Source organism: Moschus berezovskii, chromosome 11 (genome assembly GCF_049115385.1).
Source record: "Moschus berezovskii isolate FMDL1 chromosome 11, NW_MosBer_1.0, whole genome shotgun sequence".
Classification (NCBI taxonomy): Eukaryota; Metazoa; Chordata; class Mammalia; order Artiodactyla; family Moschidae; genus Moschus; species Moschus berezovskii.
This window is the reverse complement of record NC_142470.1, coordinates 929,890-957,184: the sequence shown is the minus strand read 5'-3', so window position 1 is coordinate 957,184 and position 27,295 is coordinate 929,890. Positions and strand designations below refer to the sequence as shown.

Here is a 27,295-nt window from a genome sequence, read left to right as displayed (position 1 = left end):
TGGGGTGAGGGTTGTGAAACAGGATGCAGCAGCCAGTGGGGCAGGCTTGGCTGCAGGCGTGTTTGAAATTCATCAGCACAGCTTGCAAACCCACCTGCCAGCCACCCTCCCTATGCCTTGGTCCCGTCACCCTGGCCTCGCAAAGCCCTGAGCAGAGCTGTTCTGTGTCCAAGGCAGGGCTTCTGCAGAGGCCACCCCCTCTGCCTGGTGCCCCCTTTCCTGGCGTGCTCCATCCCTCTCTTCTTCCAGGTCACAGCTCAGAGGGCACTGGGCACGACCTGAGGACTTCATGCTTCATTGTCCATCCCATGATTGCTCCTCAGCTCCAGGAGTTCAGAGACCTGGCTACTGATCTAGGCGAGCTCTGGGCCGGGACAACACCAGCAAGGAAGGGGTGCTGGCTAAACATAGCGGGGCGAATGAACGAGGGGCGGAAGGCTGGCGCGGGTTACCATACTTTATTCTGTTTTGTATTTGACTTGTTCCAGTTGACACAGGAAGTGGGGTGCGGAGGCTAGGGGAAGGCCGCAGGGACCAGCGAGGGGGCGGTCAAAGCGATCTGAGGCCAAAGTGGTGGCCGGCGGGGCCTGCGTCCGCTCAGCGTTTGCGCCAAGGGGGGAACCCCGGACTCAGTGGGGACAGGCGGCGCGCAGAAGGGAAGATCCAAAGAGGCCCCCAAGTGTGCGCCGGGGGCCGAGGCCCGGATGGTGACCAGATTCGGCGAGAGCAGCTCCGGAGCCCGAGCCGTGCACGTGGCCCCGCCCCACGGAGCAGGCTCCGCCCGGGCTAAGCCCTGCCCCACAGCGCAGGCTCCGCCTCGGGGATAAGCTCCTCCCACGAGCAGGCACCGCCTCGGGGCTAAGCTCCGCCCACGAGCAGGCGCCGCCTCGGGGCTAAGCTCCGCCCACGAGCAGGCGCCGCCTCGGGGCTAAGCTCCGCCCACGAGCAGGCGCCGCCTCGGGGCTAAGCTCCGCCCACGGACCTGGCTCCGCCCCGGGCTAAGCCCCGCCCCAGCCCGCCGCGCTGCGGAAGCCTTCTGCCCGCGCAAGCGCCCCAGGTCCCGAGGCGCCCCAGGTCCCGAGGCGCCCCAGATCGGCAGGCGCCCCCGGCCCGCAGGCGCCCCAGCCCTGGAGCCCTGCCCGCCGCGTCCCTCCGCCCGCCGAGGCGCCATGGTGCCGCCGCCGCTCTGCACGCTGCCGCCGGGCCCCGGACCCCCGCGCTTCGTGTGCTACTGCGAGGGGGAGGGCGGCGGGCCCGGGGAACACGGTGGCTTCAACCTCTGGTGAGTAGCGGGTCCCGCGGGGCTGCGAGGGGCGCGGGCGGCCCGGCCTGACTGCCCCTGCCCCGCAGTGTGACGGACGCCGCGGAGCTCTGGAGCACCTGCTTCACGCCGGACCGCCTGGCGGCCCTGGTGGGTAACGGGACTCCTGGGCGGCCGGGAGCCCCCCGCACCACACACCTGCAGCGCGGACCGCCTGTGGGCTCGCAGGGGGCGGCCTGGAATTTCCCGGAAGTACCTGGGAACCCTTCCCACGGCCCTGCAGCTGTCCCGGGAGGCTCTGGTCGGGCAGATTGAGGGTGTCCCCAGAGCCCGTAGGGTCTCAGGCCCCTGATGACCTGCCCTTGTGCCCTGTAGAAAGCCCGCTTTGGCCTCAGTGCGGCTGAAGACATCGCCCTCCGATTCAGGTGAGCCTCTGAGCAGAGAGGCAAGGTAGGTGGGGAGCAGTGGATGTGGCCACGGTACTCAGCCCCCCTCCTTCCCCAGGGCAGCCTGCGAGCAGCAAGCTGTGACTCTCACCCTGCAGGAGGACAGAGCGTCCCTGACCCTTTCAGGGGGGCCCTCGGCGCTGGAACTTGACCTGTTCAAGGTGCCGGGCCCAGAGGCAGCCTCCAGGTTGCAGACACTGACGCTGGGCCTGGCGGAGCGTGTGTGCAGCTTGGAGCGGCGGCTGGCAGGTAGGTGGGGGTGGGAACCCCCCATCTGGGCTCACTAGGGTCCCCCCGGCCGGGCCTGGATTCCTGCTTTCCACCCCCCAGCTGCTGCAGCGGAGGAGACAGCCACCAGCCCCAGGAAGAGCGCCTGGCAGGCGGGGCCTCATCTCTTCTTACCAGGTAAGGCCTGTCGCTTGTGAGTCGGGTTGGGGCCGCATTGACTCCACTGGGACTCGGTTCCCCCAGAACAAGCCTCAAGCTCCAGAGAGAGGATTTGTCCTTGTGGAGAGGGGGTCGTGGGCCTGGGATCTTGCTGGACTCAGGAGCACCCCGCCCTCATCCTTTTTCCCCAGACCCAGATCCTCAGAGAGGTGGCCCTGGACCTGGGGTCAAGAGGAGGTGTCCAGGGGAGTCTCTCATCAACCCCGGCTTCAAGAGGTGCACCCCCACCCCCGTCCCTCCTGTGCCCAGGGTCCAGCGTGGACCCCACCCGCCCCTCCACACCCCACAGCGTCATCCCCTCTTCTCTCCCAGTAAGAAGCCGGCAGGTGGTGTAGACTTTGATGACCCCTGAAGGCACTGCGGAAAGTGTGACGCCAGGACTGTGCCTGCGAGGGGAGGATAGGGGCAACCCCTGGGACCTCCCGCCGGCACCTGCCCAGCCTGCTGCCAGGAGCGAACAAGACCATTCCTCCAGCCCCTTTCCTGTCAAATAAACATCTTCATCTGGCGAAAGTCATGAGGTCATGGCCAGACGCTGGCTCCCGGACCGCGGGCCGTATCAGGCTCTGCGCTTCCTGGTGAGACTTCCCAGCTCTTGCCCTGCCCACCTGTCCCTGTCCAGCACGCCCAGGAGCCCAGCCGGCTGTGCAAGGGTGGGGCTCTGAGAAGCTAGAAATCTTGTTCCCGCCCCAGCGGGCACACACCTCGGTGATGCAGACCCCACACGATGGCCAGGGAGGTGGGGGTGGCCTGCCTGCACCTGGGCAGAGCTGAGGAATGTGGGGCCCGCCCTCTAGCCCGGAGTTGCCCAGACGGGGCTTTACTCCCCACCCTCCCCAGCCATCCTGCCGCCCCACCCTGGCCTGACTGGTTTGGGAGCCCAATCCAGTCCCGCCATCCCCGAGGAGTAGGGAGATGGACCGCACCCCACCCACCGGCTTCTCTGCCGATCCGTGTGGGCTGTTGTCTGGAGCTGATCGGCCCACGCTGGGCGTTTGGGAGTGGCAGAAACTGAGGGCCTCTGGTCCCTCTGATTTCCCTTCGCGCTCACTGGGGCAGAGGTGCCTTTATGGGGCTGCAGACGAGTGGACAGGTGGCGGGGGCGCTAGCGGGGGCGCACGACGGGCCGGTATGCCGCCAGGATCTCGGCGCTGTGGGGACACGTGTACTTGAACTCCTTCTCCTGCAGGGCGCAGTCCAAGTAGCGGTGGACGCCACGCAGCTCAGCGGGGATGGGAGCTTGGCGGAAGTGAGCGCACACCGTCTGCGGGAGAGGGGCGCAGTCAGGGTCTCTGGGCGGGTCTGCCCGCCCCGCCCCGCCCCGGCCCGGCACTCACGTTCACGACGTGCAGCTTGGGCAGCAGGCCGCAGTCGGCCAGCGTGAGCTGATCGCCGTCCAGAAAGCGGCGGCGGGACTCGCGCAGTTGCGGCTCGCGCCCGAGCTCGTGCTCCAGGGGCGCACGCAGGTAGCTGTCCAGCTTGGCGAGGGCGCGCAGCAGCTGCTGGTACAGAACTGAGGGCGAGGGGCCCGGTGAGGACCGGCCAGGGCGCCTCTCCCCCAACCCCCGCCGCGCCTCCTGACTCTCACCGTCGTCCTGCGCGGGCACCGGGTTCTTGATGAAGGCGGAGAACTTTTGAAAGACGTCGTCACCCGCTGCGGCAGACTCCCTGTATCTGGGCGCCAAGCTGGGGAATCTGGAGGGGTGGGGGTTCGAGTTAGAGTCCGCTGCCCCTTCCCGGCCTGCTCTGCCCTTCCTGGGCTCTGCCCCGGGGGTGGCCTGTCTGCGGGCCCCTCTGTGCCCGGCCCTCACTCTGGGGGGCCCAGTGTCTCCTCCAGAAACTCCCCGATCTGTAGCGTGTCGGTTTTGGCGTCGCTGTCGCAGAGCAGGATGGGCAGCTGGGAGCCTGGGGCAAAGTCTTTCAGCACCTCCGGGGACCTGTGGGCACGAGGCAGGGTGGGAGGTGGCTGGCAGAGGAGTGCAAGGCCAGGGTCCCGGGGCAGGGCTCACCTGCGGGTGTCCACGGTGGTGAGTGTGAAGGGCACGCCCTTGAGCAGCAGGATCATGAAGAGCCTCTGACAGGAGGGACAGTGGCCCACGCTCTCGCCGTCCTCGCTGGCCTGGGGTGGGGGACACGGGGCTGCCAGGGCAGGGGGCACACCCAGGACTCCTGCGGGCTCCCGCTGCCCAGAGGTCAGAGCAAGCCCAGGGCTCCCGCTCTCTCAGGCACAGCCTTGACAAGTGGCCGGTGAGGGCCCTTGACTTGGTCCCTGGGAGGAGGGGTCTGCGGAGCTGCCAAGGGCCTGGAGACTGAGCAGGGCGCCAGGATGAGGGGTGCGGGGCTGGGACCCTGGCTCGGGCTTGGCCCCTTGACCCTTATCTTCAGAGCCTGGGCAGAGGCCAGGCCCCTGGGCACCAGGCGCTGCAGGCTGGTCATAAGGGTGGGTCGGGCCAATGGAGCTGTTTTCTGAGTGATTCATCCCATCGAACTGGGCACCTTGCTGCCCCGGGCTCCAAGGGTGGGAGGAGGCCAGGACCTGGCAGTCCCTTCGCAGGGATCACAGATCTGGGCACTGAGGGGGCTGCCTGGCACAGCCCCTGAGCCCCGGCCTCTGGCTATCTGCCTGGCACAGCCTCTAAGGGGCTTTTTTTCCAGGAGAATGGGGCCACCGCAGCCCTTTTGGGGATGGCGCTCTCTCCCTTCTAATGCACCCCCACCCCACCACACCGCCAGTTACACAGCCTCCACGAGACAGCCTGAGCCCACCGCCTCAGGGGACACTGCCGCAGACCGCCCCCCTTCAGACTGCCCCAGAGAGTACAGCCCCACAGAGCGCCCCGCCCCCGGGACCTCCCCCAGCCCAGGCAGCCTGGTACCTTGACGAACAGCTGGAGCTTGCCGGTCTCAGCCATGGCGGGAGCCGCGGCAGCAGGGCCTGGGCGGGCCGGGAGCGCTCTTTAAGGTTCTCGGGGCGCCCCGCCCTCCCCAGCCTCGGCCCGCCCTGTGGAGTCACCTCAGCCGGGAAGCCTGCCAGGCTCCTGCCGGGCGCGCACGAGGGAGCTCAGACTGGACCGAAGCCCCCAAGGGCCCTGGTGGGGGGAGAAGGGGACGGAGTGATGGAGGCGGGGGCAGCTCTGGGTCAGGGTCACCCCACCGGGAACCACCGCCCTCCCTCCAGTGGACGCCCCGCGGGCCAGGGAGCGGGGGAGTTGGGAAGAGCCTGGCCACAGCCTCGGTTTCCCCACCTGCCGACCAGGGCGCCACAGGAGTGGGAAGCCACTTGGAAGGGACGCTCCCTTCCCACCTGGGAGCTGTCCCCGGGGCGCGCCCACCCCACGCCCCTGCCCCGCCCCGTGCGGTCGGGGTGTTTCTCCCGGTCTGTAACCTTTGAAAAGAAGAGCTCTTGGCGTGAGAAGCCACAAGTTTCTGACCCACGGGGGCCGCCCTCCCCCGGGACTGGAAAGGCGGGCCAGAAGAGGCTGGGGGTGGGCAGCCCCCCGGTGCGCGCGCACCTGCCCCGTAGGGGCCGCTCGCAGCGCCTCCCGCCCGGGCCGGGCCTGGGGGCGGGGCCTCGGGGAGGGCCGCGGAGGCGCCGCGCCGCCTGGTGGCCACCGTGGGATCTGCACGCTCCTCCCTCCGGGACCCGGGCCCGCCGCGCCCGGGCCCAGCCTGACAGCCCCTCCCCGGACCCAGCACTGGTCAGGGCCCCGGGCACAGGCCCCGCCACGAGCCGGGCTGATCTGGACGTACTGTGGCCTCGGGGCCTGGGCCTCCGACCCATCTGCCACCACCATGGGCGGCTCCACAACCGCTGGTAGGGGGTCACCCAGCTGGTTTCCAGCTTCCTTGTCACACAGCCCATCCTGGAGGAGGGCCTGGGCCCTCCACACCTGGACCTGCTCACTGGATGGCCTGTGTGTAAAAACACCCTCACACGTCCGTTAGGAAAATGGTGCAATGAACAGGTGGCTCAGAATAAAGGAAATAAAACACCCAACAGAACACCCGAGGGTTTCATTGCAACTTATTTCAAGAACAAATCAGAACAAGATAGATAATGGTTTGTGGTTCAACGGACAGAAATGTGGCAACCATATTCTTGGCAAGGATGTGGGGAAACGCACTCCTGGGGGTGCCCCTGGTAAACGGCAGTGCCTCTGGGACGTCCCCGTAAATACACGAAGGATGAATCAACCTTCTGCAGTTCCCCGGGGGTGGGAGCCTGGTGCATCCAGAGGATGGAGGGAGGCTCCCACTAGCCTGAGGTTTCCTGCTGTCATGGCTGCCCACTCTGAATTCACATGTTCTGGTCCTCCCACCAGCCCCCCCCCTCAGAATGTGCCTGTATTTGCAGATGGGGGTGATCAAGATGAGGTCACGGCAATGGGCATATGACGGTGTATGACCGTGTCCCCATAAAAAGGGCAGAAATGGACACCTTCACACACATAGATGGAGAACCCTGTGTGCAACTGGAGGCAGAGAGCCAGGCCATGCCAAGGACACTGGAGACGGCCAGAAGACCCCAGCAGCTGCGAAAGCAGTGAGCCTCGCCACCTTATGACCTCAGAAGGCTCCAACCTGCCAGCACCTCATCCTTGAACTTCTGGCCCCAGAGGGTGAGAGAGTAGGTGTCTGGTGTTGAAGCTGCCTGGTTGTGGTTCTCTGTTAGGGTGGCCCTAGCAAACCAGGCCAAGCGGGAGAGAGAAACCCAGCAAACTGAAAGCACCATGCACTCGTGCCTGTGACTCTGAGCCGATGCGCGCACCCTGCAGAATGACCTCAGACACTAAAAACACAGACACGCCACCTGTGCTTTCTGTCCGTGTTGTCTGAAACGCCTACCATGTTGTTTACCAACCTTAACAGGACCACAACCTCCCCGGGGCACTTGGATTGTCTAACCCTCCCCACCACCCCTGCCACAACCACAGAGCAGCTGCCAGAGGGGCCTGTGGATCTGCCCACCCTCCCCCTTCAGGGCTCCTGCAGGGCCTCATCTCGGTGGAAACTCCTCTCTTGAGCCCCTGCCTGCGGGCCCTTTCCAGCAGCACCTTAACAGCTCTGTTTAGAAGGGCCAGCGAGGGGAAAGGAACCCAGCCCCTCCTCCAGGTTGACCCCGTCTCCCTCCCCCAGTCCGAGCCCGGTGCCAAGCGTTGTGTCCTGGCATCCAGCGGGGTCCTCCTCACCGCCCCCCCACACGCAGGCTTGCGTGGACTTTTTTATTTATTTAAAACAAACATCTGTGCGCTATGTACAGGTCTGGCTCCCAGGTGGGCGGGCAAAGGGCCAAGCTGGGGGGAGGGCAGTGGCAGCAGGAGGGGTGGGGAGGGGGGTCAGGTCCCTCATCTGGCAGGTGGGGCCAGCGTCTCCATTCCTGCTACCAAGCCTGCTGCCCCTGGCAGCCCACTCTGGGTCCGCAACAATGGCCTCCCCGCGGGAAGCCAGAGTGAGGGAGCCTTATCCTAAAGCAGAATAAATAGGTGCCTTGGGTGGAGCTGAACACACCCCTCCCCTCACCCCTCCCCTCACCCCGAGGCCTGCAGCAGCCACCATCCAAACTGGGTGTAGGAGCTCAGCTGGTGGGGGGGCCAGGTCCCGCCAGGAGAGGTCGGGCGGTCCTGGCAGCCTGGGGCACCCCACGGCCCTGGAAGTGGTGGGCAGAGCTGGGCAAGGGCAGAGGCCAGGGGCCGGCCAGACCCCAAGGCTTTAAGGCAGAGTAGGGTGAGGGTGCACGCAGCCCGGGGCGGGCCAGCCTTTGGCACCAGGAGGGGAGGGCGGTGCGGCGGCCGAGGCAGGGAGGGGAGGGGGGCTGGAGGGAGCTGACGCCTTCGGTCCTGGACCGCCCACTCCAGGGCCTGGCAGAGGGTGCGGGGGGGGGGGGGGGCACACGTGGGACCTCGGCCACCGCCTGACTTCTGTTCCCACTGCGTAACCTCGACCCAACTCTGGTGGTCAGCAGAGCGTGTCCGTGTTGAAGGAGAGCTGGGCCTGGTGGACAGCGACAGGCTGGTTGGGCTGTGTGAGCCCGCCCCCGCCCCAGGCCGGCCCTCCCGCCTCTGTCCGCCCCAGCGCCCTCTCCGAGCTCCCTCTCCGTGCGGGGCTCCCGGGTGGCCTGCCCCTGCCAGGCCGGCAGCTGCTGTCCCCAGGCTCTGCTCCGCCCACCTCGGCTCTGCCTGGCTCCAAAACGCGCTCCAGTTCCCAGGCGCTAGGAGGTCGGCGTGGCCTGTCTCCCTGACTGCGCCCAGGCCTCCCAGGCCCGCTCTGCTCCTGAGTATCAGGTGACTCCTTCTGCCCCCCGCGTCCCCCAGCTCAGAACGGCGGGGGTCCAAGGCCCCGCCCCGCCTCCCAACCCGAGCCCGGCCCCCTGACCAGCCCGCGGCCCTGACCCGAGCCCCCTGCTCACCCGCTCCTCCTCGAAGCTGATGAGGCCCTCGTCCTCCGTGTCCAGGTCCTCGGGCTCGTCGGCCACCAGCGCCCGCAGCTCAGTGGGGGGAGGCCGCGGCCGGAACAGGCTGAGCAGGCGGCCCAGCGGGGATTGCAGGCCCGAGGGCGGCTCCGTCTCCTGCTGCTCCAGGTTGTCGCTCTGCTTCTTGGCGAAGTTCACGAACACCTGGCGGGTGGGGGCAGGGGATGGGCGGGGCGGGGCCCGGCCCGGGGCGGGGGGCAGGGGTGGGCGGGGCCCGGCCTGGCACTCACGTTGTCCAGGGTGGTCTGGCTGACCGAGTAGTCCTCGACACCCAGCACGCCCACCACCTGCTCCATTTTGCTGAACACCTGCGCCAGCGAGATGTGCTCGGACTTGAGCTGGTACTGCACCTTCGTGTGGTGCCGCTCCTGGGGGGCACAGAGGTCAGAGGCCGCTCAGAGGTGCCCTCCCGCCCGCCTCCCCCGCCTCCGGCCCCCCAGGCCTTGCCCACCTTGAGGATGGCCTCCGGGAAGTTCCTGTTGAAGAACCGCACCACGTCCTTCACGTTCTGGCTGCTTTTGGTCCTCACCGTGATCATGTACCCGTCCCCGAACCTGCGGAGCAGGCTCGTGGCCACACCCCAGCCAGCAGAGGGGCCCGTCTCGCCTGCCTCTTAAGCAGCCTGTGGCTGCCCCGCGGGGCCTGTCCCCGTGGGCCCTGCCCCTGTACCCCTCCACCCCAGGCCCCCGCCCCTCCCCCACCCTCCTGTGCCCCTTCCCCCCCGCCAGGCCCCCCACCGCCAGGGCTCACCGGTTCTTCAGATGCTGGATGCTGCCCAGACAGCGCAGGCGCCCGTTCACCATGATGGCCAGCCGCGTGCACAGCGCCTCACACTCCTCCATGCTGCAGGCGGGACCCACAGGTTGGCATGGTTGGGGGGGGGGGGCTGTGGGGGGGGGCGGGATGGGAGCGGACCTGTGTGAAGTCAGCACTACCGAGCGCCCCGTCTTGATGAGGTCCAAGATGAGGTTCCAGAGGAAGCGCCGGGCCTTGGGGTCCATGCCTGTGGTAGGCTCGTCCTGGGGGGTGGTGTCAGGCTCAGCTGCTGTACCCCGGTCCACCCCGGCTGGCCCCACCAGCTGCTTCCCGCCTGGCTTTCCAATAACACAAAGATGGGGTACTGATCCTCATCCCACCCCTGGGGTCGGTCACCAGGAAGATGAAAGTTGGGGTACCTGATCCCCAAACCACCCCGTTCCCCATCCTCCCCCCAGTGCCACCCCTGGGCTCACCAGGAAGATGAAAGCTGGGTACCCGATGAGGGCAATGGCTGTCGACAGCTTCCGCTTGTTCCCTCCGCTGTAGGTGCCAGCGGGCTTGTCGGCATACTTGGTCAGCTCCAGCTTCTCCAGGGCCCACTTCACCACCTGGGAGTGATGGGGACGTCAGAGGCGCCCCCCCACACCCCCATGCCGGCCCCCTCCCCGCCCGGCGACCCTCACCCGCGCCTCATCCTTCCAGGGGATGCCCCGGAGCCTCGTGTACAGCTGCAGGTGCTCCCGGGCCGTGAGCTCGTCGAACAGGGCATCGAACTGCGGGCAGTAGCCCAGGCTCTGCTGCACCTGGAGCAGCTCCTTGAGCACACTGGGGACACAGCACCGTCAGCAGCAGGGCAGCCGCCGGCCTGCCCACCCAGGCTCCCGCCCTCCCGCCCACACCTGTGCCCGTTGATGAAGGCCTCGCCCCCCGTCGTGCTCTCGTCCCCCGTCAGCATCTTGAAGGTGCTGGTCTTGCCCGCGCCGTTGACGCCCAGGAGGCCGAAGCACTCGCCAGGACGCACGCCCAGGCACAGGCGGTCCACGGCCAGGATGCGGCCTATCTTCCGGGACTTGTACACCTGGCAGAGGTGCGGGGGCGGCGGCTCAGCAGGGCCTGCGGACCCCCGCGGGCCCTGCCCCCAGCCTTCCCGGGCCCACCTTGGTCAGGTTCTCGATTTTGACCATGTCGTTGTCGGCGTCTCCCCTGAGCACTCGCTGCCGCTCGCTGGCCACGTCCACGTCGTCCTCCACAGGCTTCGTGGACACAGGCATGCGCCTGGGGGCGGGGAGCGCGTGGCTGACGCTGCCGGGGGCGCGCACGCTGGAGCCGCGCGGGGGCGGGGGGGAGCGCGTGGCTGACGCTGCCGGGGGCGCGCACGCTGGAGCCGCGCCCCGCCCACAGGGCCCGCGGCGCTCGGGCACTCACTGTGGCTGCCGCAGGAAGTTGTACTGACACATAATGGTCAGGAGAAAGCCCACGAAGCCCTCGACTGTCATGGCCACCAGGCCCCTGGTGACGATGTCCCACTCGAAGGGAGACTTCATCTTGTCAACCTGGCCTGCGGGACAGCTGGCTCAGGGCCGGGGCCTCGGGAGCACCCGCTTGCCCCTAGGCCTGGAGCCAGCCTCGGCCCCCTCACCCAGGGGCCGCGCCCGTCAGCCCCGCGGCCTCACCGATCTTGGCGTAGTACTCATTGATGTACTCATTGTAGGCCATCTCCATCAGCCCGTGGCCCAGGTTGTAGTTGGGAAAGATGAGGAAGCAGCTCTTCAGGTAACTGTTGACAACCTTCAGGTCCTGGACGGTCACGGGGTGGGGGGTGTCAGGGCACAGCCCCAGCCCCGCCACCCCCCGCGCTGCCACCCCAGCCCACCTTGTCATGCTCAAAGAGCTGCAGCAGGAAGGTGGCCACGGTGGCCGTGATGCCGATGAAGAGGTTGATGACGATGAGAAACACGTAGGCCGAGCTGGGGACCTCGAACCAGAAGGAGGCCGGGTACATGATGGGGGTGATGGACCACCTGTGGGCGGCAGACAGGCGGCGTCACCGGGCTGCCCGACCCCTGCACCCCCCTCCCCGCCCTGCCATCACACCCTTACCCGTAGAGCAGGAACAGGGAGAGCACGGCCGGGAAGTTGGTGGGGGACGTGTAGGCAGGCAGGTCAAACACGAACAGGATGAGGACACAGCAGGTGGCCGGGACCAGGTAGTTGAGCTGCCGGAGCAGGGGTGAGGGGTGAGGGGCCGGGCAGAGGGGCCTGGGGGCAGGGGCAGGGGGTGAGGGGCCGGAGCAGGGGCAGGGGGTGAGGGGCCGGGCAGAGCAGCCTGAGGGTGGGGGTGGCAGATGAGGGGCCGGGCAGAGGGGCCTGGGGGCAGGGGTGAGGGGCCCGAGGGCAGGATGGGGCCCAGTGAAGGGCAGGGGAAGGGGGTGGGGGCCGGCCGGGGGTCTGAGGCACACCATGTCCCACACGTAGTTGGCCAGCCAGTAGATGACGGGGTTGCAGCCGCTGACAAACTGCAGGTGCTTGGCCTTGGTGGACTTCTCGGCCACCAGAAAGACCACGAAGCTGGCTGGCACGAAGGACATGGCCACGATGATGAAGATGGCGATGACCACGTCAGTGCCCTGCAGCCTGGGGGCAAGGAGGCCCTCAGCCCTGCCCGGCTCGCGGTCAGGCGCCCCACCCGGCTCGCGGTCAGGCACCCGCCCGCCCCACCCGCACCTACAGGTAGTCCAGGGAGAGGCTGGCGCTGGTCCTGTTCATCGGGTGGTTGGTGACGCTGATGCCTGCGGCACAGGGGCAGCCTCAGCACCTGCTCTGCGCCGGCGCACCCACCCCGCCCTGCCCCGCTCACCCACCATAGGCTGCAGGGTTGCCCTTGCTCTTGGGCAGGTTGGCACGCAGGATGGCATTGTTGAGGCTGTTGAGGTAGGTGGGCATGCTGTGGTAGCCCTTGTTGTTGTAGAAAACCTGAGGGGGCGCACAGAGGGATCCCCCAGAGCCTGTCATCCTTGCAGACCTTGGGCAAGGGTGGGACGCGGCAGGGCCCAGGGCTGAGCAGGGCTCACCTGGGCGGCCCGGCGTACTGCAATCCTCCGCACCATAGCTGGGGCCCGGGCCCCAAACGAGGCTGGGATGGACTTCTGGACGTTGCCAAAGGTGATGGCCCCGTACCTGGGTGGCAAGCCGACCACCCGTGAGGCCAGGCAGGCAATGGGGGTCCACTCCCCGTCCAAGGCCGGCACACCCCTCCCCTCTGCTCACCGGTGCAGCCGGAAGCGGTCAGAGGTGAAGAGCAGGTACTCGGAGACGTTGTGGCCCGTGATGTCAGTCAGGATGTCGCCCGTAACCACCCGCATCTGGGGCGGGTGCCCCCCCACACCACCCGGGCAGGAGAAGCCGGTGCCCTGCCCAGAGCAGGTGCAGCGGACAGGCTCCCGCACCAGGTGTGGAAGAGAGGGCGCCGATGTCCAGTTATCTGCAGGCAGAGTGCACGGTCAGCCTGGCCCCCGCTTTCCCGAGCCCCAGGCGGTCCCACTAGCCAGTACCTGGCCCGGAGGTGGGCAGCAGGTCCTCATCCAGGGTCACGGGGGAGTCGGACGGGGCGGGTGAGGGCGGGGGCGGCACGAAGTTGGACAGCGGCAGCCCCTGCGTGAAGGACTCCAAGCACATGCTGTCGAAGAACCGCGCGGCCAGCAGGCGCGACTCACCGCTGCTCAGGTTCAGCGTGGGCCCCAGCGAGCCGTTGGCCGGAGACTTGAGCACACAGGTGGCGCCCACACCCGACGGCAGCCGGAAGGTGCCCACCAGCTGCTGGGGCCCGGCGTCGGGGGACAGGCGCAAGCTGGGAAAGCACAGAGTGAGTCCAGGTGGGGGTTGGGCCAGCGCCCCCAGCCCCCGCCCTCCATGGCAGCCCCACTGCTGGCTGACCGGTATTCCCGGCGCTCCTCGTTGGCGTAGGGGATGAAGTTGCCACGGGGCTGCGTGTAGTTGTGGTACTGGGAGGGGGACAGGATGAGCGGGGGCAGGTCGCCTGATGGGAAACACGGGGAAGCCTGAGCAAGTTCCTACAGCCTGCAACCTCATAGACCCAAGTCCCCTCTTCCTAGTACCCACAGGGGGCCCAAGCTTGGAGTCTGCACCCCAAAGGAACCCCAGAGTGTGCCCACCAGCCTCAGCTGCCATGCCCAGGGCCCCCCACGTGGCTCCCGAGCAGGTGGATGTCCAGGGGCCTGGCCAGGCAGCCGTACCGATCTCTGGGACGGAGAGCGCCACGGTCATAGCCACGCAGACGAAAAAGGCAGGGAGCAGGATCTGAGAGGATAGTGCCTTGGAGTTGCGCCGGGCGCAGTGGAAGCGCTTCACCAGGAGCCCGTGGAACTGGCGCACCTTCAGCCACCAGCCCTCCAGCTTGCGGCTGCCCTGGCCAACCCGCGCGAGGGTCTCCGCCTCCACCTCTGCACAGGAGGCAGGAGCTGAGCACGGGCCCTGCTCCACCCTCCAGGGACCGTCCTAGCCATACCCAACAGCCCCCACCTTGCAAGCTGACATTATCAGGGTCCTGCAAGTTGTCGCAGAGGGGGCGGTAGTCGCCGTAGACATCGGTGTAGACGGCCCCCTCATCACCACGGGCAGAGCCCACCGAGGACGCGGACTGCAGCGATGCCTGAGATTGGGCCAGCTCTGCGCACCGCGCCAGGCTGCTGGTGGGATCTTCCCCCAATATTGGGTCCGCAGCCCCCGGTAACACGTCTTTCCTGGACTCTTTCACGTCTGCAGAGGGGCCAAGGGAGACACGCGGGGACTGAGGGCGGCCTTCACCTGCAGGCCTGTTGGGAACTCCAGCCTGCACACTCACCCAACCACCCCAGGCCACAGCCCCGGCCTGGCCCTGGGGCATCCTGGCTCCCTGTTCCCACCTAAAGCCCTTGGCCCCCAGAGACAGGGAAAGAGTGACAACGCCAGGCTCACGTTCAGAGCCGGCAGAGCCAGGCGATGGGGCAGAGATGGTCAGCAGCCCTGGCGGCTCACCTGCCTCACTGTTCTCCAGCGACTGGTCTTCCTCCGACACCTTCAGGAACACTTCCTCCAGGGTCGTGTCCATCAGCCCAAAGCTGCTCAGCTGCAGCGCATCCAGACTGTGCTCCAGGTGCTGTGAAAGAGCTGTGTGAGGCCCGCCTCAGAGAGGGTGGCCGCGGGGCAGGTTGTGCCACGGGGCAGGTTGTGCCCACCTCTTGGGCAGCCCCGCCCCCTCCGCTGGCCCCGCCCCGAGCCCACTCCCGCCCCTCCACTGGCCCCGCCCCCGAGCCCAGTCCTGCTTCCTCCACCAGCCCCGCCTCCTCTACTGGCCCCGCCCCGAGCCCAGTCCTGCTTCCCCACCAGCCCCGCCCCCTCCACTGGCCCCGCCCCCGAGCCCAGTCCTGCTTCCCCACCAGCCCCGCCCCCTCCACTGGCCCCACCCCCGCACCCAGGCCCGCCTCTTCTGCTGAGCACACCTCCTCCGCCTCCCCCACTTCCTACAGACCTCTGCCCCGCCTCCGCCATCAGCGCAGCCCGGACTCACACACCTGAAAGAGGCGCTCAAAGGCCCCCTTCTTGGCGGCCTCACTGGGCAGGATGTAGGAGAGCTCCGTGCTGGTGTCCGAGACCAGCAGACAGGACGCCACGTGTTTGCGGATAAACTGGGAAACCTGGGACTCGGAGCAGCTGCTCAGCTGGGCTGGACCTGGGGGGCTGGCTGTCAGCCCTGGCTCTGGGAGGGTAGGAGGGCTTCACTCAGGGGCTGGGGGAGAGGGTAAGCCAGGCCCAACTAGCACCCTGGGCCCACTGGGCAACGGTGAGAGCCCAGCCCCTCGACCTCACTGGTCTTGAGGAGGGGTCTGGGGCAGGTGGCTTCCGCACAGACCTTGGGGGCCCCCGGGCTCGGCAGGCCGCTTGACCAGCGTGAGGCGGTAGCCGTCCCCGTAGGCGCCCTTGAGGAAGAGCGGCGAGCCGCAGCACTTGAGCTTCCCGTGGGAGATGATGGCAATGCGGTCCCCAAGCAGGTCAGCCTCGTCCATGTGGTGGGTGGAGAGGAGGATGGTGCGGCCTGGGGGAGACAGGGTCAGAGGGGCGGGCAACCAGGGCCAGGCAGGGGGCCGTGCTCCCCACCCTCGGCGCCTGCTCACCCGGCTTGTACTTCAAGATCAGGTCCCAGATGGCGCGGCGCGCGTAGGGGTCCACGCCGGCCGTGGGCTCATCCAGGATGATGGCCCGGGAGCCGCCCACGAAGGCGATGGCCACTGAGAGCTTGCGCTTCATGCCACCAGACAGTGTCTGCACCAGCGAGTGCCGTTTGTTGGAGAGCTCCAGGTCCTCGATCATCCTGAGGGCAGACGGGAGGTGAGCCGCGGGGGCGGGGTGCTGCTGCCTGCAGCCTCGCGTCCCGCCCAAGCTCCACCCACTTGTCCATCTCCTTGCGGATCTCCTCCTGGGCCATGCTCTTGAGCCTCGAGTAGAACCAGAGGTGCTCCTCCACCGTGAGCCGGTCGAAGAGCACGTTGTGCTGGGGACACATGCCCAGGTTCTTGCGGATCTCGTCCATCTCCGTGCGGATGTCATGCCCATAGATGGTGGCTGAGCCCGACGTAGGTGGGAACAGGCCGGTGAGGATAGACCTGGGCAGACAGGTGAGGTCACGGCCCCACCTCCTGCAGGGAGCCCTCCCTGCCACCCACCCCGCAACACACACATGGTGGTGGTCTTGCCAGCCCCGTTGTGGCCCAGGAAGGACACGACCTGGTTCTCATACAGGTTGAGGCTCAGCTTGTTCAAAGCCAGCTTCTTGTCGCTCTTATAGACTTTGGTGAGCTTGTCCACGCAGACCACCAGCGGCAGGTGGGTGGGCTCCTCTTCCATGCCCCGTGTCTCCTCTGCACCGGGGCCGAGAGTCAGCACCAAGGCTGTCCCCAGCCCCCAAAGTCAGCAACTGCCCCAGTCCCCACCCTGGTGTCCACTCACCCAAGCGTCGGCTCTCCATGGCACAGGCTTGATCCTCCTCCATGACGCTGAGGCGAGGGGCGCGAGCCCATGGCCAGTTCCACTCCCATGCCTCCGTCCGCCCGCTGCCTAACCAGTAGGACTTCTGCAGTGGGAAGTACCAGGGCCGGGGCAGCCCGTACATGCCTATGGGAGAGGGGAGGCTGACCCAGGGCCTGGGGTCACTGTCCCCCCCAGGCCATGTGTCCCCCTAGAGACAGCTCCCTTCTCCTGCTCCCCTCTCCTCCAAAGGGCTTGGTACCTGGGTGCACAGCCTCAATGTACCACGTGAGCACCCCATAAACGACCGCATCTACCATCAGCATGGTGACAGCCAAGAGCAGGTTGAAGTCATCCCCTTCCACAGGAGACTGGCTGAATGTGTGCCACTGGATGCCCACGCCCGCCACCTCGTACAGCGCAAAGTACTTGGAACCCAGGCCGAAGGCTGTTGTGGACATCAGGGACTGAGGAGACAGCAGTGTCAGCACAGGAACGGAGGCCGGACGCCCCCGAGCCCGGGCCACCCCGTGTCCCTCACCGCGATGCACTTCTCAAAGGCGGTGATCTTGTCGTGGGCCACCTCCTCACGGATAGCCACGTACATGTAGGGCACATAGCTCAGGAAGTAGATGATGCCGCCGCAGGCTGAGGCCAGCTTGGCCTTGGAGTACAGCACGGACACCAGGAAGCTGGGGGCAGGCAGGGCCACAGGCCGTCAACCACACCCGAGTCCTGGGTCCCTAGTGGAAGCAAGCCCATCCTCCAGCCTGCTGCTGCCCCACAGCACCCACCAGAACATGATGGTGGCCACGGCGTAGACAGCCAGGAAGAGCCAGATGATGAGCACGTGGCTGTGCGCGAGGACTTGGCCGTACTTGAGGATGGCGGTCAGCGCCGTCACCGAGATGGACAGCTGCACGAAGCCTGTGATGAACCAGGCCACCCAGTGCACCGCGTTGTTCAGGCCCATGGTCTTCATCACCTGGAGGGGCGGCAGGGCACCGGGCTGCCCACGGCTGCCCCCCGCCTGTACTGCTCGCCACCTCTCACCTGTCTCCATCGGCCCCTCCGCCCCTCCGCCCTCCTCCATCTTCACCTCCTTCAGCCGGTGCTCCTTCTCGGCCACAATGTGCTGGATGGTCATGGCCACAGAGTAGACCCAGGAGATCACCATGCAGAGCGGCATCATGTGCTCGATGACAAACAGAAAGCTGGGGGGAGAGAGGGGCGTGAGGCGGAGGCCGGCGGACCGGGCGCCCAGCGCTCGCCCGGCGCTCGGTCTGCACTCACTCGTCCCGCGTGTAGCAGGGGTAGGGGAACATCTGCACGTAGTTGCCGGGCTCCACCACGTCGTGGCCCACGAAGGTGTCGATGATGGCGCGCTCCATCATGTCTGCGGGTGGGAGGAGCAAGAGGATGGCGGTCAGCGGAGGCCGAGGCCCGCCCCCCGCGGCCCCCCGCGGGCCTAGGGTCGGCCCTCACCCTGGATCCAGACGAAGCCATAAAGAAAGTACAAGCGGCCGCCGGTGTTGGGCCCCGGCCGCCAGTAGGCCCGGCGGATCTCGTTGGTTTTCTCCGTGAAGCTGGAATTCTGGCGGATCTTGTAGTGCACGTGGGGCGGCAAGGAACCATCCTTGCGGGTCTGGAAGATCACACCTGGGACGGGAGGACGGGCGGGGCGGAGGAAGGGGGATGAGGGGCGGGGCCGGGGCTGAGGAAGGGGAGGTGGGGGCGGGGCTGGGGGCGGGGCCTTGGTGGAGGGCGGGGCCAAGGGTGGAGCCTGGGCGGAGGGAAGGGTGAGGGGCGGGGCCGAGAGTGGGGGCGGGGCCTGGGCGTAGGAAGGGGGATGCGGGGCCGGGCCTGGGCGGAGGGAGGGAATGAGCGGCGGGGCCGAGGAAGGGAAGATGAGGGGTGGGGCCGAGGGAGGGGGCGTGGCCTGAGCGGAGGGAGGGGATGAGGCGCGGGGCCGAGGAAGGGGAGATAAGGGGTGGGGCCGAGGGAGGGTGGGGCCGAGGGAGGGTGGGGCGGGGCCGAACAGTGGGGGCGGGGCCACTGACCGACCGTAGAAAGGTACAGAAGGGGAAGGTCTAGGGCAAGGGAGAGGCGGGGGACCCAGGCTGGGGACCTGCCCAGGGGGCTGGCTCACTAGCGAAGACGGTGACATTATCCTGGTAGGCCTGGTTAAGGGTGTAGTTGACAATGCTCTCCTCATCTGGAAAACCCTTGAAGATGTCCACACTCACCTAGGAGAGGAGCATCATGAGGCGACCTGCACGCCCGCAGCGCCCTATGGGGCCCCCGGCCCGCCCACCTTGGACATGAACTGGATCCAGCCGCAGGCCGCATTGTCAATGGTGTCCAGCTGCTGCAGGAGGACTGAACCGTTGGGCAGTGAGAAGTTGTCCTGGCGCAGAGCAGGCGGCAGCTCCTCAGGCGACAGGCTCAGTGCCTCCGGGTGCAGCCGCAGCTCAGCCACATACTGGGGGAGGGGGAGACCGGTTCAGAGGGTGGCCTGGGCTGGCCAAGGTGGTCCCTGCCACCCCCACCCCAGCCCAGCCCCCAGCACCTGTTGCAGCCAGCGCAGCTGTTGCTGCAGCCTTCCCTGCTCCAGGTAGCTGCGGATCTCCGCCGAGATGTTGAGCCACACCTGGGCGTAGTGAGTCACGTTGCCTACAAGGGCGAAGGTCTCATTGGCCTGCGGAGGGTGAGGGCAGAGCACGCGGCTCATGGAAGGGCCCCGGCCAGCACAGGGGCTTCGCATTCCTTACCTCCCTCCATGGCTGGAGGAAGCCACTGGCCAGTCCCCACCAATCACCAATCTAGGGCCGGCCAGAGGGCCCCTGGAAGCTCCAAGCCCTTCCCTCCCAGGCCTCTGCTCAGTGCCTCCCCTGAAACCCCCTCTGCCCGGCTCCCAGGAAAGCACAGCCTCCCCACCCGCTGCCGCCAGTGGTGTCTTCCCCGCCCCTCTGTGGGACACCCCCCATGTATGTCTCGAGTGGCCGTGACACTTGACCCTCATCTCCCCCCATGTTCATCCTAGGGACCCCCTCCCAGCCCCTCCCCTTCCTGGGTCATCTCCAGCCCTGGTTTCTACTTCTTCCAGACTGCAACCTGAGAGGGCCACAGACACTGTGCCCTCAGCTGGTCCCAAACCACGCAGCTGCCCTGCCCAAATCTCACCCAGCGGACAATGCTCTGGACAGTTTCGGCCTGCGGCCCCTCCTCTATCCTCACCGGTGCTGCCCAGTCCTGGCCATGCTCAGCCAGCCAAGACCCTGCACCACACCAGCCATCCAAGGCATCCTCAAGGCAGCCTTCAAAGTGCCCCTGCACCTAGGACTTGCTCACAGGTCCCCTTACCCAGAGAGCCAAGCCCCAGAGTTCTCAAGAGCCAGGGCTGCACCCATCTCGTGCCAATTCTACCAACCGCCCCCCCCACCCCAGCGTCCCCAGCCTGCAGAGCCCTCTGCCCAGCTCCCTCAGTTCCTGCCCCAGAGGACACGGGCAGCCCGAGGCGCACACCTTGAGGATGACACGGTCTGCCTCGGAGCCCGCAGGCGCGTACAGGATCTTGGGGTTGCTGGTCATGAGGTGCACGAGGAGGCCCAGGTTCCGCTGCTCCTTGCTCGTGAAGCCCAGGGAGCTCATGTTGCCCCTTCGCAGTGCCTCGGGCTCGATGGTGCTGGGACAAGCAAGAGAGACTTGAGGTGGGACAGGGCATCGGCAGGGAGGGGTGGGCGCGGGGTTCCCGAGCAGGTGCAGGTGTCAAACGATTGGCAGGGAGTAGGGGACCGTGGATCGGGACCAGGGAGGGGGCATCAGAGCCAGGCCTGGGGGCAGGCCCAGCGCCCCCCGTCTTCCTCACCCCCGCCCCCTGCCACCCACTTACCGGTTGTTGCCACACAGGATGGGCTGCAGGCCAGCCCAGAGCTGCACGAAGGCGGAGCACTGGCCCTGCAGCGCATCCGGGGGGGCCGGGGCTGCAGCGGACGGGGTCCCCTCCTCGGCTGTGCTGTTGGAGCCGGGGCCCGCCCCAGCCCCAGTGCTGTTGGCTGCCCCGCCAGGGCCGCTGGCTGCAGGCCCAGGAGCCCGGCCTGCGCAGGCACCCTGAGGTAGCAGCAGGGCAAGGGCCGAGAGGACGTCCACGTCCCGCAGGACCTTCTGGGCGTCCAGCAGGTCCTCCAGGAGCGCCTGCAGCCGCGGTGGGGGTGGTGGCTGCTGCGGGGCGGCAGAGCCATTGGGGGCGTCCAGGCCCAGCTGAGGGGAAACGGGGCGAGTGGGCAGACGCAGGCCCAGGGGCGGGAGCAGGGTCTGGGGGCTCCTCTGCGGGGGAGGCTGAGGTCAGCGTGGAATAGGGAGGACACCCGCAGGAGACACAGGAGGCGAGCAGGGGAGCAGCCCGGGGATCAGGGAGCGCCGACCCCAGGGACGGGGAGACAGGCTGGACCGGAGACCCAGGGCAGGGGACCCAAGGACAGCCAGGCACAGCCCTGAGCCCAGGCGCTCCTGGTGACACCGAGGAGCCCTGGCACACCACCCCCTGCCCCCGGCCCAGGTGCTAGGTTTGCAGGCCGGCCAGCAGGCAGGCCTCACCTGCTGGGCGATCTTGGCCGCATCCAGTTGGTTCTGGAGCTCAGCAGCCAGCCCTGAGAAGCGGTGGGCACGCGCTGCAGCCTGCCCTCTGCAGACTGCATCCCGGTAGCCCTGCAGCGCTGTCTGCTGACCCCGTGGCACAGTGAGGACCCGGCCCAGCTCCCTGGAGCCTGGCATGCACGTGAGCTGCTCCAGGAGGGCAGGGGCCAGCAGCAGCTCCTGGGGGCAGGGTGCAGGAAAATGGCTGAAAAGGAGCCCCAGCCAAGAGGATACCAAAGGCCTTACCCTGCCCCACTGAGCAGGCCGGGTCCGAGACCACCTAGGTCCTGCAACAGCAGGTAGGGGCAGGGGGAGGGATAGAGACGCATTCCCACCCTGCCTCCCTGGGACAACCACCAACTCCTGTGGACCCCCTCACCCTCAAGGGGAACCCTCTCTTCACCCACCCAGAAGCAGGCAGCCATGTGCCCTCACCTCCATCCGGAACAGGGGCTGCCGATTCCTGGGGGGCCCTGACCCCCCGTCCAGGCCAGGCGAAGGGCCAAAAAGCAGGCGATAGACCTGAATGCGAGGGGGTCGTGGCTCAGCTGGGGCTCCAGCCCTGCAACCCCACGGGAGCCATCAGAGGGCCAGGGCAGGGGGCCAGGGTGGGGGCTCCCCCAGGAGCAGACACAGGAGCCCTGCACTCCCACGGGAACCAGGGGAGGGCCAAGGCGGTGGGCTCCCCCAGGAGCAGACACAGGAACCCTGCATCCCCACAGGAGCCAGGGGAGGGCCAGGGCAGGGGGCTCCCTCAGGAGCAGACACAGGAGCCCTGCACCCCCACGGGAACCAGAGGAGGCCCAGGGTGGGGGGCTCCCCCAGGAGCAGACAGAGGAGCCCTGCACTCCCACGGGAACCAGGGGAGAGCCAGGGCGGGGGGCTCCCAGGAGCAGACACAGGTGCCCCACTGAGGCTCCCGGCCCTCACCTCGGGCAGGTCCACCTGGGCAGCCAGCAGAGCCCGGGCCGCGCTGTCAGGCAGCGACAGGTTCTGCGTCAGGAAGCGCCACAGCTCCCGCGGGTCCCTGGCCACCGAGTCCAGAGAGAAGGAGGATACTGCACAGGCAGAAGGACAGGGCTGAGGCCGGCCCTGCCAGGGGTCAGAGAGCCCCAAAGGGCCTCAGAGCTGAGCTCCCAGCAGCTCCCACTGTGGCTGGGCCACAGTGACGGGCAGTGGGCGCCTGGTGAGCGCCGGGCCAGGGTGTGGCCGTGGGGCCCGTGGCAGGAAGCGCTTCAAACCCTGCTGACCGCCCCGCCCCCGGGCGCACCTGCAGGTCGGGCCATGCGGCTGTCCCAGGGATCCGGGCTGGCCCTGAGGGCCTCCAGGTGCTGGCGCAGCGCCTCCAGCTCCGAGCCCAGGCTGGGCCTCGCCGGGTCAAACAGGTTGCCCTCCTCCACCACGCGGTTGAGGCGCTCCAGCAGCTGTGTGACCCTGCAGCACCGCGGGCGTCACCCGCAGGCCGCTGGCAGCGGGCAGGGCGGGGCGTCCGGGACGGGGCACTCACGTGGAGTTGGCGTACTGAAGGAAGCCGAACTCGTCCCGCTGGCCGTCGGGACACAGCGACTGCATGACCGGCAGGATGCCGGCGGAGGTGAGGGGCGCCGCTGTGTAGAAGGCTGGGGGGCAGGCGAGAGGGCCCAGGGCCGGGGAAGGGCGGGGGCGGGGGGCGGGAAGAGACAGAGGCCGAGAAGAGAGATTTAGAGAAAGTCAGGAGGAAAAGCAGCTGCAGGCAGCAGACAGAAACAGACGGTTGAGTGTTCTAGTGCAGATGACCCCGGCAGGTCAGAGGTCAAAGGGCATCTCACCATCTCCTCCCCACAACTGCCAGAGCATCCCTCTTCCCTCCACCAGCCAAGGCCAGCGCTCTGACTGGTTCCCCAAGAACATGAGGCGGCACTGCCCCCAGGGCTCAGGAGCACAGGGGGCCCCTACTGGGCAGTGACCTCTGACCTCTCTGGCCAGCTGGTTAGTAGAGTGAACGCAGGAGCCCACTAGGTCTGAGTGGACAGCAGCCAGGTGCTGCAGCCCTGCACGGCAGGGCCAGGCAACCCCACCCTGGGTGACACTGGGGAGCCACCGAGGTCCAGGGGGCTCCAGTCGTGACCTCCCACCACCCCACCCCACCCCACCGAGCCAGCTGTTCCTGACAGCAGGCAGGGGCCCTGCAGGACCCAGCTGGCCAGGAGACGCCGTTAGTGCAAGCGAGGGGCGGGGCAGGGTGCAAGCTTCACCAGGAGGCCCCACAGGGCTCCTGAGGTTGTCCGGGCCAGCCGGGAGGCAACCACGCACTTACAGACTGCATGCAGGCCCGGGAGGAGGGCAGAGACCATGCGGGGGTGGGGCAGAACAGAACAGAGGAGACGGTGAGGCCCAGCGCCACGGCCACCCAGCCCGGCCAGTCGCAGGGCACGGGACCGCGCGGGGGACGGGCACCCCTGTGCCGGGAGGAGCCGTGTGCACGCTGACGGGTATGCGAGACTCATGAGGGCCGCCTGCCTGCCCCTCCCGGCCAGGCCCCCCATAGCCCCTCACCTTCCTTCACAGAGATGGTGGGCTTCTTCTGCCGAAGCCCCAGCAGGATGAAAAACAGGACAAGTGGGATGAAGATCTCGAAGGCCAAGACCCACTGGAAAGGGCGGGCGGAGTGAGGCCACCTGCCCAGGGCTGGACAGGACACAGCCAAACCCTCCTCTCCCTCACAGACAGACACCTACCCCTCCCAGGGCCAGCCCAGCCCCGTTGGACCCTGCGTGCCCCACCAGGGGCCACAGGTCCACCCAGGCCCCCCAAGGCCACAGAGATCACAGCCCCTTCCTTCCAGAACCTCTTTGAGGAGCGAGAGGGTCAGTGTTCTCTGGCTCAAGCAAACCAGGCCTCCACACCCAGTCCAGACGAGCCTCACTGAAGGCTGGCAGGGACAAATCAGGCGGCTTGTGGTCCACGCTGACCCACACGTTGCCCGGTTCCTCGCCCACCTGCAGGCCGCCTGGGCAAGATCTCGGAGGATCCAGGAGTGTCTGGACTGGCCTGTGACTCCCACCCTCCCTGGGGGTCAGCCCTTCTCCCTGCAGCTGTAGCGCCATCAATCTCCCCCCCCTCGCAAAGGCCTAGGAAGGTAAGGCCTGGATGGGGGTAGGGCCTGGCTGTAGCCCTGGGCCCTGAACCTCCGGGAAGACCTGGTCAGGGGTCTGACAGCCCCCCGACCCTGAGATGCAGGTTCCTCTTGCCCTGGCCCCCCTGCTCCCTAGGTGCCTTGGGTGGGCACAGTCCTGCCTGCCTGGGGCCTCTGATCAGGGTTCCCAGGACGACTCGGCTACAGGCTGAGCATCGAGGTGAGCCCTGCTGGGACACGCCTGGAGTGGGAAAGAGTGCCCAGGGTCCAGACTTCCCTCTATTCCCTCCTGCACCCCTCCTGGCTCAGGGAGGGCGTGGTGGAAGGGGAGGTGGACCTTGGGCTGACTGCTCTTTGGGGGCCCCTGGCCCACCCGAGGGCACGTCCTGACCCTTACCCCACTGAGCTTCTGCAGAGGCACCAAAGTTCTTTCAGCCTCACCCCCACCCCAAACTGACTTCAGAGCACTGACCCAGCGGCACCCTCTCTGGCCCAGGGCCCAAGCCCTGGTCCCCCAGGGCGGGGCCAGATGCTGCTGTATTTACTGGGTTGACAATAGGGCTTTGTGGTGTGGAACACCCTGCTGTGTGTCTGTGCCCCATGCCCGCCCCAGCCCGTGCCAGCCTCCACCCCTGCCCTGAGCCAGCAGCCAGCCCGGGGCCAGCCCAGGAGGCATCGTGGACCAGGACAGGCGCCTGCCGCGTGCGTGCACACCGAGCGTGGCTGGGGTCACGGCTGCTGAGCCGGCCCCACCCACCCCCGCCCTGCCACCGGGCACCTCCACCAGTAACTGCAGCAACAGGCCTGCTGCCTCCTCATTGCTATAGCAACGGCCGCACACGAGCCGCTGGGAGGAGGCAGTCCTGCTTGGCGGGAGGGTGGCCAGAGGGGCATCTGGTTATGGCAGGCAGTGCAGGTTCAGCCCCACCTGGGCGCCCTACCCAGTGGCCTGCAAGGTGGTCAGACCCCTGTCCCTGGAGACGGGCCAGTGCTCCGTGTGTCGCCTCCGGGCCCCTCCCGCTGCGTCCAAAAGAGAAAAGGTGAGGCCTGAGGACAGAGGCGCTGCCCCCGACTCCAGGGACCTGGCCCCCCCATCAGGAGCAGCCCCCCAGGACAGACAGGGATCCAGACCGAGCTCCACACCAGCAGATGGAGCAAGCCGGGCACAGAGACCCTTGGTTCCTACCCCCAGACCAGGCTTCCCCCAGGATACATACACACCCTCAGTGAGGCACGCAGCATGCAGGCAGACCCTCTGCCAGTCAAGTCCAGGGATCCAACCATGATGCCCAAGACCCTCCCAGAAAAGTGGAAGAGTGCGCCCGCTACCTAGCCTGCCCCAGCCCCCAGCGTGGACCCAGCGAGGCCTCGGCCACCCTGGAGGAAGAGTTCCTGCTGTGCTGTGGCCACAGGCCACGGACCTCCACAAGCCCAGCCATCCCTGGGGGCACCATGGGGCGGGGCAAGGAAGGCTCTGGGGAGGCCCAACCTGACACGCGAGGGCTACTCCTGGTGTAGGTCAGTGGGCACCTCCCCCCTGCTTGCCAGGTGCCCACTTCTCTGAGTCTTGGGGTCCCCAGGAGATGCTGGGGCCCTCACGGGAGCCTCTGCTCCCAGCTCCCATCCTCCCTGCCAGGAACTCGGGGGCTGACACTGACACATGCCCACGTCCAATCTCAATCCCTCCCCAAGGCCCCGCCCTGCTGGCCCCGATGACCCAAAACCTGCAGCGGAGGAGGCAGCATCAGAGGCTGCAGGTCTGATCCACGAGCCCAGCGCCAGCCAGCCCCAGGCACCGCGGGCAGGGAGCAAACACAAGCCTGGCTCCCTGCCAGGGCCAGGTGCCCAGGGGAGTCCTGCCAGGCCAGGGTGATGACGGCTACCCTGCCCATCTGCAGGTCTGGGTTTCCCACTATGCACTTTGAAACCCCTCTCAGGGAGGGGCCGAGGCAGGAGCAGGTTGGCTCAAGGGGCCCCAGGGCCAAGTGGGACAGGAGCCCCCAAACTCCAGAGGGGTAGGAGGATGCCTCCACCTCAGGTTCCATCTCCAGACCCCAACCTGCCCTGAGCCCCATCCTGGAAAATCCCCAGTGTCCTGTCAGGAACCTGAGCTGCCCTGACCTTGCTGCGATGTGCCTGGTGCCAGATGCCCCTGCCCTTCCCAAAGCTGGAGCGGTGGCAGTCAGGGTGATGACAGCCATACCGCCCCAGCCACGCTCCTCACCAGCGCTTCTGCCCCTGACAGCTGCAGTGCCCCGCACCCCCAAGCACAGGGCAGAGAGCTGGGGAGCATGGTGGTCACAGGACCCAGTCCCGGGGGGAGGCCAGGGTGGGGGGTCGAACGGAGAGTGGATCGCTTCAGGGAGGATGGCCGCAAAGGACAAAGGGTGCAGCAGGGCCCAGGCTGGCCAAGGCAGGCACAGCAAGGACGCGGGGCGAGCCCGTGAGCAAGGGCCAGCGGATGTGCGCGAGGAGAGGCGCCTGTCCAAGGACAGAGGGCTGCGCCCGGAGGAGGGACAGGGTCCCTGCAGGGGCGCCAGGGCTGGGCCCAGAGACCGCAGCTCCTCTGAGCCGGACCCAGACTCCCAGCCGGTCCTCTGCTGGGGGAAGCAGGGCCTCCCGCTCCCCCAGGGGCCCGGGGCCACCTTCCAGCCCTGAGGCTGGCCCGGGAGAGCGCGTTGCGGAGGGCGCCCACCCCGTGACTCAGCCGGGCTCCACGAATGTCAGCGGACGCGGGCGGCGGGCCGGGTACAGTCGAGCCCCCTCTCCGGGGGCTAGAGCGCGGGCAGGGGCGGGGGCAGGCGCGGAAGGGGCGACCACCCGCCGCCCCGCCCGCCTGGGGTCGGCGCGCGCCCGGCCGGGCCGCCGCACGTGCGCGCGGGGAGCGCGCCGCCGGCCCCGGTGCGCGCAGCCTCCGGCTCCCGCAGGCCCGCGGCGCGGGGGTCGCTCACCGGGCTCCGGCGCTTCAGAGTCACGTTCTTCCAGAGCAGCAGCTGCAGCTGGTGCAGGAAGCCCATGGCGGGGCCGCGCTCCGGCCGCCTCCGCGCCGCGGCCCGCTCCTCTGCGCGCCCCGCCGCCCGCCGCGCCGCTCGGCATCGCCCGCGCGGGGCGGGGTCTCGAGCTCCGGGACCGGCTCGGCGCTG

At 67.7% G+C, this 27,295-nt stretch overlaps 3 protein-coding genes and 1 long non-coding RNA gene across 9 annotated transcripts; 2 read left to right on the top strand and 2 right to left on the bottom strand.

Annotated features, from left to right (window-relative positions):
- Nucleotides 1-443: 443 nt before the first annotated feature.
- Nucleotides 444-7,245, bottom strand: CLIC3 (CLIC family member 3). 2 transcript variants are annotated; one of them, XM_055399398.2, is made up of 6 exons: nucleotides 5,031-7,245; nucleotides 4,164-4,273; nucleotides 3,966-4,091; nucleotides 3,743-3,849; nucleotides 3,492-3,667; nucleotides 444-3,418 (listed from the first exon to the last, which is right to left on the bottom strand). In XM_055399398.2, the coding sequence occupies exons 1-6, from the start codon at nucleotides 5,064-5,066 to the stop codon at nucleotides 3,260-3,262; spliced, it is 714 nt and encodes a 237-aa protein (XP_055255373.2). In that variant the 5' UTR covers nucleotides 5,067-7,245; the 3' UTR covers nucleotides 444-3,259. The 2 variants fall into 2 exon arrangements, with proteins under 2 accessions (XP_055255373.2, XP_055255374.1); XM_055399399.2 differs by lacking the exon at nucleotides 3,966-4,091.
- PAXX (PAXX non-homologous end joining factor) lies at nucleotides 1,146-2,667 on the top strand. 3 transcript variants are annotated; one of them, XM_088841001.1, is made up of 7 exons: nucleotides 1,146-1,282; nucleotides 1,351-1,411; nucleotides 1,637-1,686; nucleotides 1,766-1,956; nucleotides 2,038-2,112; nucleotides 2,286-2,370; nucleotides 2,471-2,667. In XM_088841001.1, the coding sequence occupies exons 1-7, from the start codon at nucleotides 1,170-1,172 to the stop codon at nucleotides 2,487-2,489; spliced, it is 594 nt and encodes a 197-aa protein (XP_088697127.1). In that variant the 5' UTR covers nucleotides 1,146-1,169; the 3' UTR covers nucleotides 2,490-2,667. The 3 variants fall into 3 exon arrangements, with proteins under 3 accessions (XP_088697127.1, XP_055255376.2, XP_055255377.2); XM_055399401.2 differs by having other exon boundaries at nucleotides 2,467-2,667; XM_055399402.2 differs by lacking the exon at nucleotides 1,637-1,686 and having other exon boundaries at nucleotides 1,806-1,956; nucleotides 2,467-2,667.
- Nucleotides 7,246-7,362: 117 nt separating the features above from the next.
- Nucleotides 7,363-27,250, bottom strand: ABCA2 (ATP binding cassette subfamily A member 2). 3 transcript variants are annotated; one of them, XM_088841000.1, is made up of 49 exons: nucleotides 27,104-27,250; nucleotides 23,573-23,666; nucleotides 23,304-23,336; nucleotides 22,545-22,689; nucleotides 22,308-22,471; nucleotides 21,968-22,095; nucleotides 21,473-21,559; nucleotides 20,999-21,217; nucleotides 20,295-20,662; nucleotides 19,928-20,087; nucleotides 18,972-19,100; nucleotides 18,717-18,884; nucleotides 18,552-18,648; nucleotides 17,888-18,061; nucleotides 17,696-17,798; nucleotides 17,502-17,616; nucleotides 17,197-17,387; nucleotides 16,944-17,094; nucleotides 16,665-16,869; nucleotides 16,385-16,549; nucleotides 16,116-16,296; nucleotides 15,829-16,041; nucleotides 15,553-15,749; nucleotides 15,291-15,473; nucleotides 14,953-15,137; nucleotides 14,417-14,537; nucleotides 13,922-14,158; nucleotides 13,636-13,842; nucleotides 13,316-13,418; nucleotides 12,934-13,229; nucleotides 12,650-12,863; nucleotides 12,454-12,559; nucleotides 12,244-12,355; nucleotides 12,111-12,171; nucleotides 11,842-12,016; nucleotides 11,483-11,598; nucleotides 11,256-11,403; nucleotides 11,056-11,179; nucleotides 10,808-10,940; nucleotides 10,540-10,657; nucleotides 10,282-10,460; nucleotides 10,066-10,207; nucleotides 9,856-9,990; nucleotides 9,539-9,642; nucleotides 9,374-9,466; nucleotides 9,075-9,177; nucleotides 8,854-8,991; nucleotides 8,561-8,767; nucleotides 7,363-8,145 (listed from the first exon to the last, which is right to left on the bottom strand). In XM_088841000.1, exons 1-49 carry the CDS (start codon nucleotides 27,167-27,169, stop codon nucleotides 8,110-8,112), a joined length of 7,329 nt encoding a protein of 2,442 aa, XP_088697126.1. In that variant the 5' UTR covers nucleotides 27,170-27,250; the 3' UTR covers nucleotides 7,363-8,109. The 3 variants fall into 3 exon arrangements, with proteins under 3 accessions (XP_088697126.1, XP_055255371.1, XP_088697125.1); XM_055399396.2 differs by lacking the exon at nucleotides 23,304-23,336 and having other exon boundaries at nucleotides 22,545-22,656; XM_088840999.1 differs by lacking the exon at nucleotides 23,304-23,336 and having other exon boundaries at nucleotides 16,176-16,296; nucleotides 22,545-22,656.
- LOC129539131 (uncharacterized) lies at nucleotides 13,112-15,012 on the top strand. Its single transcript, XR_008682401.1, has 3 exons — nucleotides 13,112-13,244; nucleotides 13,495-14,534; nucleotides 14,908-15,012. It is a non-coding gene; the product is annotated as an uncharacterized LOC129539131 (long non-coding RNA).
- Nucleotides 27,251-27,295: the final 45 nt, after the last annotated feature.